At 37.0% G+C, this 10,199-nt stretch overlaps 1 protein-coding gene across 1 annotated transcript in view; it reads right to left on the bottom strand.

Annotated features, from left to right (window-relative positions):
* Nucleotides 1-726: 726 nt before the first annotated feature.
* Nucleotides 727-10,199, bottom strand: part of eea1 (early endosome antigen 1) — a 28,423-nt gene continuing 18,950 nt past the window's right edge. The window contains exons 19-29 of the mRNA XM_084123577.1: nucleotides 9,594-9,924; nucleotides 9,321-9,422; nucleotides 9,030-9,224; nucleotides 8,440-8,622; nucleotides 8,174-8,359; nucleotides 7,742-7,873; nucleotides 6,627-6,812; nucleotides 5,398-5,636; nucleotides 5,135-5,255; nucleotides 4,918-5,016; nucleotides 727-3,287 (exon numbers count right to left, since the gene is read on the bottom strand). Coding sequence (XP_083979703.1) covers nucleotides 3,165-3,287; nucleotides 4,918-5,016; nucleotides 5,135-5,255; nucleotides 5,398-5,636; nucleotides 6,627-6,812; nucleotides 7,742-7,873; nucleotides 8,174-8,359; nucleotides 8,440-8,622; nucleotides 9,030-9,224; nucleotides 9,321-9,422; nucleotides 9,594-9,924 — 1,897 coding nt within the window. The 3' untranslated portion in view covers nucleotides 727-3,164. The remainder of the gene's footprint in view (nucleotides 3,288-4,917; nucleotides 5,017-5,134; nucleotides 5,256-5,397; nucleotides 5,637-6,626; nucleotides 6,813-7,741; nucleotides 7,874-8,173; nucleotides 8,360-8,439; nucleotides 8,623-9,029; nucleotides 9,225-9,320; nucleotides 9,423-9,593; nucleotides 9,925-10,199) is intronic.

Genomic DNA, 10,199 nt, shown 5'->3' with positions numbered 1-10,199 from the left:
AAATTAAAAAAACATTGCGTTGTGGACATTCATTTACACAACAACGGCATTTTGGGAGCCTAAAAAAACCCGCAAATTTTTCAAAGTACAAGAGTCAGTTATCGTCTCCGTGTAAACTACAAAAACGCGAATTTGTGAAAACGGTGACGTCACATTTCGACAATGTGGTCGTCTGTACACGAAAAGTACAGACATATATTTTAGTACATTGTTGTCGTGTAAATGTACCATAAAATACAAATATTCGATGAGAAACACCAACTTTCAGTTACACGTACACACACGTACGTCTGCAAGATGTCTGTTAAAGATCACTTAATCTGGAAAGCATCTGCTGTTTACAAACATCTAATAGACGTTTTTAAGATGTCAGTTTTACATACATTCTAAAACATAAACATCTTAAAGACATTGTCTAAACGTCTATTTGACATCTGACAGGAAACGTCCTATAGACGTATTGCAGATGAGCAAACACTCTAAAAAATACATCCAGATGTAAACAAGCACATCAAATAGACGTCTCCGAGATGTACGTACGTGTGCTATATGGGTTTAAGTACTAAGATTACTAAATTAAAATAAAATTAAAGCTATATAGAAATATAAAAAAACAATAAAACTGACAAAAGCACGACAAAATGACTAAAATTAAAAAGAAAAAAAAGCACATTCAAAATATTAATAAAGACTATAATAGTAAAATAACACTGCATGACACTGAAAGAAAATAGAAACAACTAGTTTATTATTTACTTTTAAACATGATGGAAAATTAGAAAACATCAATAACAACAAACGGGTAATTCACCCGTTCTCCATTCGAGTCACGACTCCAGTTAACCTGAATTTACCTTTGGAATTTGATATTTTTGCACTATTTTTATGCTTTTTCAAAATAATACTCTGATTTTTCATCTGTCTGATACTGCTTTCACACCACAAATATGTAGAAACCTGCGAAATGAATCAACATATTGATGGTTTTTGCCAGGTGGGACTTTTCTGCATTCAGAAATACACAAAGATGACACAAACAAAGCTTGACATAAGGCACACACCTACACCACCACAACATGAATGTGAACACCCTGCTGTTCAGCAAATTAAATGTGTCAATCAATAAACAACCATATAACAGATACTGTTAGTGTGTAGTGCTGATACAAGTGATGCACTTTGCATATGCGGTCACAACTTAGCTTTATTTGCAAGCTGCACAACCTGTGTTTCTTCTGAATGTGCTACAAACACTGCTAATAATTACAGCATTGTTAGAGAAAACAGGACGTGATGTCAGATGGAGGGTTTTGAGTTTTGACCAGTTGGCACTGAGTGATATGATACTGTTGTTGACTGCAGCACACATTCCATTCAAAATCAAGTTAAAGGGCATATAATATTCCATTTTCTGAAGTCACGTTACTTGACTGAGCTGGTGATGTGCGCAAAACATCCTGAGACACTTTTGATTTTTCCTAAAACACATAAAAATCATTATGCATTATGCTCCTGAATCCATCTACCGACACAAACAGCAAGTAATCAATACATAAGAATCACACTGACAACAAACAGTGCCATTGACGCTGCAAGTCGATGTGGAACCTATTAAGCGAGAACGTGACTACAGTGAAGCGTACTTTACAGCAGTTAACGTTAGTTGCAGTGCACTCGCTCACATTCAGTTCTACACTAAAGCGTTTACCCAGCTAATAACGGAATGTTCTCAGAGCTTCACCGAACATTCTGGCAAAGTTACGGTCTTTAATAACGTTCTCAAAACGTTAGCACAAAAGCGAGTATGTACTTCGTTTATATGTAGCATTATGTACTTCGTTCAATACATTGTTCATGAAATGTTTTATTAAAGGTTTAAGTTGGACGTTCGTCTAACATTTTTAAATACTTGTTTCAGTATGTTGTGGCCATAAGACCACGTAAAGATGTTTTTAAAACAATTTTAGAAAACCTTCAGAAATAACGTTTTCATAACTTAATGGCAACGTTAGCAAAACATTCCTTGAACATATTTTTATTAGCTGGGTACAACGACGCTCGGACCACGTCGCCACACTTGCGGCTTCTAATAAAATAATAGGTTACAAAAATTAAAACGAAATTTGTCTCGTCATTTACGCACTCTCATGTCGTTTCAAAGCGCTATGACAGGAACACAATAAAATATCTTCCGTTTTGTCCATACAATGAAAGTCATACCGGTTTGAAATGACAAACTTGGACAGAATTTCCCATTTTTAGGTGAACTAACGTTTAAATCTAAAATGTAGCAGCTGAGATTTTAAAAACAATCAGCGGTCTGTCATTCTTTTTCAATATGCTAGCAGGCACACAATCACATCCAATGCAGTTATTGCTTAAAAGCAGGGCACGTATATGACGCGTACAATTTGATACGTTTTTTTTGTGTGTGTGTAAAAATAAAATAAAAAATGTTTGTGTGTAAATCTTTCAAAGAATCACCAACTTCTACTGGTAAGATTATGAATGCAAAACAAACATCAAGTGTTTCATTTCAACAGAGATAAGAGCAGCAAAGCAAGCATGTACATTACACCCACATACCTTATGTTAACATGCCCACACTGAATGACAAATGTTACAGTCTCCATAGAGTGACAATTATATCTGAATTATTCACATGTGCCTCTTTTGTCTGTACATTTACTTACAAATACGATACATCAAATTAGGACCCTGCGGACAGCTTTGGTTCTACTCAGAACCCCTCTGTATACACCCTCGGCCTCTTATAGTTAAATCTTTCTGAAAGACGATATCGATGTAAACCTCAATCCTGAGTGCCAAAGCTGCTGTACTTTAGCATAAAACATCTGTAAGGAGCTGATCTTTATATTACAAGTAATCCATCTCCTCAAGCGGTCCCTCCCTTTTAATTCCTCTGGGTCTGAAAGTGGCCCCGTAAGTGGCAAAGGCACTGGACAGATGAGGACAGCCATTCTGGCCGGTCTAATTTTGATGTGATTTTCAGCATCATGTGACCACCGCAACATGCTGTTCCTCAGTGGTCCCTGCAGCCCTCAGCTGGCCTCTTCTGGTTGCTCATCTTATTAGGGAGTGGTCAGGGTGAGCGGGACGCCAAGGGCTGCAGGGGACGGGTTTGTGTGTGTGGGCGGGGGGCATCAGCCCTGGAGCTCATCAAAGCAACCGTCACACACTCGGACGGGCTTCTTGGAGGAGGGCGTCAGGGCGTTGCGGGCCGAGCATTCTGCGCAGAAGATGTTGCCGCAGTGTCGACAGTGGTGCTGGGGGAATAGAGAGAGAGAGAGAGAGAGAGGTCATGATTCAGGTCAGGTGGTTAAGTTAGGTTTAGGTTAATGTGACTGATTAATAGAATGGAAGTGATAAAAGTTAGAAGCTGTGATTGTTAGGGCTGGGTATCAGAATTGATTTGACTCAAAAGATTTTATTCACAATCTAATTTGGGTACTGATTCATTTAGAGAGATTTCAGTTATTCAGATATTTCTTTCTGAAGCACATTTTGCATACATTTCCATACTGTTCACCAAAATGTGAATTGTTTTTCCCATATACAAAATACTTTGTAAAATGTAAAATATTTTATTCGGTAAGACATGGGACATATCACATAAATGTCTGACCTACAGGATGGGAGGCGCACTTCAAATAATGCTTGAATATTTTTTTTATAATATAATATAATATAATATAATATAATATAATATAATGTAATGTAATGTAATGTAATGTAATGTAATGTAATGTAATGTAATGTAATGCAGGTGCAGGTGAGGTGTTTATGTGAATAAATGATACTATTATTATTATTATTATTATTATACAACTCATCATATAATTCAATAAACGTAATAAATCAGTGGTCCTTAACTGGTTTGGCCATGGGACCCACATTTTCCCAATTATGACCCAAATCTGACCAAATTCATAAAAGTGATACACATACATACATATATATATATATATATATATATATACACATATATATATATATATATATATATATATATATATATATATATATATATATATATATATATATATATATATATATATATATATATATATATATATATATATTTACACACACACATATAAATATATACATACACACACATATACATACATACATGCATACATACATATACACACACACACACACATATATACATATATATATATATATACACACATACATACATACATACATACACACAAAAAAAAAAAATTATAATAAATTTGCTTTTATAAACCAAGTACTTAAAGGAGCAGTGTGTAAAATTTAGCGGCATCTAGCGGTGAGGTTGCAAATTGCATCCAACAGAAGTTACGGTGGCCGACAGGTAAAGATGTCGCCGTCTGAGACAGCAGAGAGTAGCTAGTTAACCAATGAGATTTCTTTACAGAGATAAAGTAAGAAATTATATTTACTTAATTATTCAGTAAAACAATATGTTGTTGCGAATATTATTGTTACTCGTTCATCGTGTCATCGTTTGTTCATCGTGTCAAAGGTGAGAGACTTTTTATTTCGCAACAAGTTAAGAAAACAACACTGGAATAATGACTCTGACATATAGCGTGACAACATCTCATCTGACCGCAGATACTAACACGTTTTTCTCAGTCACGCTTTATTTAAACTGCGTCTGGCAGGAGAGTCTACAGCTTTCACGCACGTCTTTCAAAATAAAATCCTCGCACTAGAAAAACATTTAGGATTAAGTTTTTTATTGCTGTTGTTTCATTGACTACACATTCCGTGACCCACTTTTGGGTCGTTACCCACCGGTTGAGAAACACAGGGATTGATCATTAACACTGAATTTATCTCATTCTTTGATCCATTGAAGAGACAGCTTCATGTGAGTGTGTGTGAATGCATGGCGCAAACCTTTCTGATGGCGAGAGAGAAGCCTTTCCCACAAGCCATGCAGTTCTGCACCTCGTGATCTTCCGCCCACTTCCGTGTGAGGGACTGCGACTGTTTTATCTGGAACAGGAAAAAGGAGTCACATACGAGTAAATACTAAAGTTTACATAGCTAGGGATCCCAAACAACATTGTAAGGCTAGTAAATTCAGCGTGTCTGGTGTTGGGGTCAGTCTGACCTGTAAAGACTGGTTTTCACGGCCAAGCTCCTGCATGGCGGCCGTGGTGTCATCCAGTTTCCTGCGCATCTCCACCATCTTAGCCTGAAGCTTCTCAATCTCACCCTCACCCTGGACACACCTGGAACAGGAGCGACAGCATGAGCGACAATTAAAGTTCATGAAAATTGGTGAATGAAAAAATATGACTGGACTTAATGGTTAATGATTGGCCACTTTCTGTTTGTTTATTTAGGCCTAAAAAATGCCTAGAGCCATCAAACCTCTCGAGCAGTGCACGTCTCTCGTCCTGGTTGTTCTGGACGGTGGCCTCCAACACGGCGATCTCCCCTCTCAGCTCATCCGTCTGTTTCTCCAGCTCACCCACCCGCCTCTGGCTGCTCTGCCACTCGCGCTTCAGCGTGGCCACATTCTCATTTAGTGCCGTCACCTGCAGATTAATCTTCACCTTCTCCTCTTCCCTCTGCTTCTCCACCTCCTCTTTAGCCTTCACTTCAGATGCCTAAAATGAAGAAATTAAAACTTTTCTGTGGAAAATTTAGAAAGCAATTTTGCTAAATAAGTCAGCAATAGAGGTTACTTACTAATCGTAAATAATAATAAATATTAATATTAACAACAAGAACTATTATTAATATAATATGTGACCCTGGATCACAAAACCAGTCACAAGTAGCACGGGTATATATGTGGCAATAGCCAACAATACATTGTATGGGTCAAAATTATCGATTTTTCTTTTATGCCCAAAAAACATTAGGATATTAAGTAAAGATCATGTTCCATGAAGATATTTTGTAAATTTCCTACTGTAAATATATAAAACATTTATTTTTGTGAGTGAATGCAGCACAATCGCGAACATAAATGGACAAATTTAAAGGCGATTTTCTCAATGTTTAGATTTTTTTGCACCCTCAGATTCCAGATTTTCAATAGTTGTATCCCGGCCAAATACTGTCCTATCCTAACAACATACTGATACATCATACTTATTTATTCAGCTTTCAGATGATATATACATCTCAATTTCAAAAAAAATTACCCATGTGACTGGTTTTGTGGTCCAGGGTCACATATAATATAATAGTATAATATAATATGGTAACACTTTTGTATAAGGTTCATTAGTTAACATTAGTCATTAACTAACAATGAGCAATACATTTGTTACAGTATTTATTAATCTTTGTTAGTGTTAATAAAATGAAAAAAAGCTGTTCATTGTTTGTTCATGTTAGTTCACAGTGCATTAACTAATGTTAACAAATACAATGTTTGATTTTAAAACGTATTAGTAAAAGTTGAAATTAATATTAACTAAGATTGCTGAAGAAGTATTGTTCATTATTAGTTCATGTTAACAAAGGTAATTAACTAATGTTAACTAATGAACCTTATTCAAAAGTGTATAATATAATATAATATAATATAATATAATATAATATAATATAATATAATATAATATAATATAATATAATATAATCCGTACCAATTGCTGGTGTAGTTTGTCGGTCTCAGCTTTGAGCAGCTGCTGTTTCTGTTTGATGGAGTCTCTGGTCTTCTGATGCTCTCTCTGCTCCTGTTCCAGAGATGCTTGAGCTGCTTCCACTTTCCCCTGCTGCTCCACCTTCTGCTGGATCAACAGCTGCTTCACTGCCTGAAGCTCCTTCAGCTCCTGCGACATACAAACCATTATCCCAGTTAGAAACACACAGTGGCATTTGAATCTGCACTGTTTTTGGTTGCAAGCCTAGATCATCAAACCATGTTACATAATGCACAAGAATTCAAAAGTCATCAAAAAAACTTAAGATAGAAAAATAGACAATGATGCTGGATGTCATTCTAAGGTGCATTTACGTTCATGTTTCGTGAGCTGATTCAACGGTGGTCTTGTACTTTATACTCAAATTTATCAGTATAGATACATTACTATTCAAAAGCAAGGGCATTCAGCAAGGACACATTCAATTAATTGAAAGTGACAGTCAGGCCATTTACAATGTTACAAAATAGTACCATTTCAAATAAATGCTGTTCTTTTGAACTTTCCATTAATCAAAGAATCCTTCAAAAAAATCAAATCATCATATCAGAATGATTTCAGAAGGATCATGTGACACTGATGACTGGAGTAATGATGCTATAAATTCAGCTTTGCCATTACCGGAATAAATTACATTTTAAAATTTATTCAAATATAAAACAGGTATATTTTACAATTGTATTGTTTTTACTGTTGTGTATTTTTGATCAAATAAATGTAGCCTTGGTGAGCAGCCTTGAAAAGCTTAAGAGATATCATTTAAAAATATAGATTTTTTGAACACTAGTGTAGTGAAATATTTCACCATTCCAGAGATACCATTACAGAAGTACATCTGTCATGATTAATTTATTCAGTAACCAAGAATGTATAAAAATAGGTCACTGAAATAAATCGCTTTTTTATGACTCATTCATAATTAAATTATCTTGGGGGGGAAAATTAGCAATTAATAATAATAGTAACTTTTTTACAATGAAAAAACAGTGCACCTTCAAACAAGTTGCTTTGATTCATAAATGTGTATATAAAGTGGGGTTGGAGGTCAACAGACTGACCTTCTCATTCTTCTCGGCCAGAGCTTTGAGATCAGCAGACAGTTTGTTTTTGTCCTTTTCCAGAGCGCTCTGGCACTCTCTCAGCTCTTCACATTGAGCTTTCTCCTTCTCCAGCTGCTCCTCTGTTTGTTCCTGTATAAGACACAAAGACACACAGTCAGCTGAACAACTCAACATTTCCATAAACATTCTGAAATTACATTCTCCATGTCAGTGTTGATAAGCAAATTAAACTTATGACTATTCCTGGCTAGAACAGAAGGTTGTGTTGTTTCACTGTGCCGGGAATAAAACAGAACAGAGTATCGCCACAAAATCGAGCCTGGTGGCGTTTATTTCCGTAACTTTCACACCACAGAAAACCCTGTGGTTCAAGGCCTTGCCTGAGGGCACAATGGTTATATCTCAAAAACCTGTAGCATATTTTGTTACCTTATGTTTCTGGAGTTTCTGTAGAGCCTCCGCCTGCTGTTCGATCTTCTCGTCTCTCTTGCCGAGGTCTTTCTCTAGCGTTGTGCGGACCGTCTTCAGCTCCTTGATCTGGGTTTCGTGAGCACCAAGCTGGTTCCTATTGGCCACCAGCTCTTCCTGAGCTAGAACCAGCTTCTCCTCACACACCTACATGGAAAATAACAGATAATAATCAGATACTGCACATAATCATTTATTAGGATGTTCTTGTACTTCATAAAACTGACCTTGAGGTCCTGGCGTACAGCAGAGAGCTCGGACTCTTTGCCGTAGTAATCAGACTGAATGGTGGCGAGACGCTCTTTGGTGCTGTCGCTGGTCTTCTGCAGCTCTGCACAGCGATTCGTTTCAGAGGTTAAATCTTTAGACAGCGCCGTCACCTGCTCCTTCAGCTTGGCCTCCTCTTCGGCCTGAAACACAATCCAATGTTATTTGAAGTCATAATATCCAACGACATGTCAGATTTAAAGGCATCGTCAACCCAAAAATTGTAATTCTGCCATCATTTACTCACCCTCATGTTTTTCTGAACCCATGTCTTTCTTTCTTCTGCAGAACACAAAAAAGATATCCTGAAGAATGTTGGTAACCAGTTTTGGTTCCCAACATTCTTCAAAATATCTTCTGGCGTGTTCGACAGAAGAAAGAAAGTTATACAGATTTGGAATGACATGAGGGTGAGTAAATAATGACAGAATTTTCACTTTTGGGTGGACTATCCTTTAAGAACAGGAAATGAAACAGTCGATTTGGGTGAGGTAAGAGAACATTTATGTGCATTTGATGACACATTAGTGCGTAAGAAGACTGTTCGTGCCTTCTTAGCGAGGGAAGCCTGCAACTCGGACACTTGTGCCTTATGTTTCTTCACTTCCTGGCTCAAGGACCCCTGCGTAGTCTTCAGCTCTGCCTGTAGCTGCTGTGCACTCTTTTCTTTCTCTTTCAGTGTATCTTGAGATTGTTTTAGCTGAGTGTTCAGTAAGGTCAGCTGAGATTGTAGACCCTTTTCTGCCTAGAAAATTCAACAATTGCGAAATATCATGATTCATCTAACATGGGATTAAATGTTTCCTTGAAACTTAACAGGAGTTATATTTCACAATCTTACCTCTGTCGATTTTTCGAGCAGACCTTTAACGTGGCTGAGCTCTTTAGAGGTGGTCTCTGTGTTTTTCTGAAGTTCTTGCTGTGCTTTCTGATAGATCTTCTCCTAAAAATTAGAGTAAAGCTGATAATTAAACTTCTTTTTGAGAAATGTTTTGCTTGAAAACTGTTGCCAAATGTATTGAGATTTGTTGTACAATGCCATGACTTTAATTAATTTTTTATACATTCACAAGTTTCCAAATACTTTTTGATGACAAACTGTCATGTGACCCACCTTCTCTTCCAAAGTGGCCGTGCTGCTCTTCTTTTCTTTCTCCAGTTGAGTCTGGCTGTCTTTCAGGGCTTTAGAAGCTTTGCTCAGAGCCTCTTTCACTGTTGCCATTTCTTTAGTCTGAGCTTCCTTCTCCTCCTGAGCTTTCTTGAGATCTGCACTCAGACCCTGAACTTTCTTGTCCAACTCTGCCTGCCGCTTCTGACTCTCCTGAGACACTTTATCCAGGCTGGCCTGCAGGGTCACACGCTCCTGCTCTGCCTTCTCCAGCTGTTGTCTTGTTTCGGAGAGGGCTGAGGTTTTCTTCTTCAGCTCCTCTTGCTGGCTGGCAGCTCTGAAACAGAAAGGAAAGGGAAGATTGACAAGTCACATCTGTGATCTATACTCATCAAATTAAAGGTTTGAGGTTGGTGGGTTTTTTATGTTTTTGAAACATAAAAAAAATGAAACTCTTTTGATCACCAAGGCTACATTTATTTGATCAAAAATACTATTGTGAAATTTAAACTGTAATCAATTACATTCTAGAATAAATATAATTTATTCCTATGCCGTTAAAGATGAATTTTCAGCATCATTACTCCAGTCTTTAGTGTCACATGATCCTTC

This window comes from Abramis brama (assembly GCF_963993115.1).
Source record: "Abramis brama genome assembly, chromosome: 9".
Taxonomy (NCBI): Eukaryota; Metazoa; Chordata; class Actinopteri; order Cypriniformes; family Leuciscidae; genus Abramis; species Abramis brama.
The sequence above is the reverse complement of the archived record's forward strand: the minus strand, read 5'-3'. Positions and strand labels throughout refer to the sequence as shown.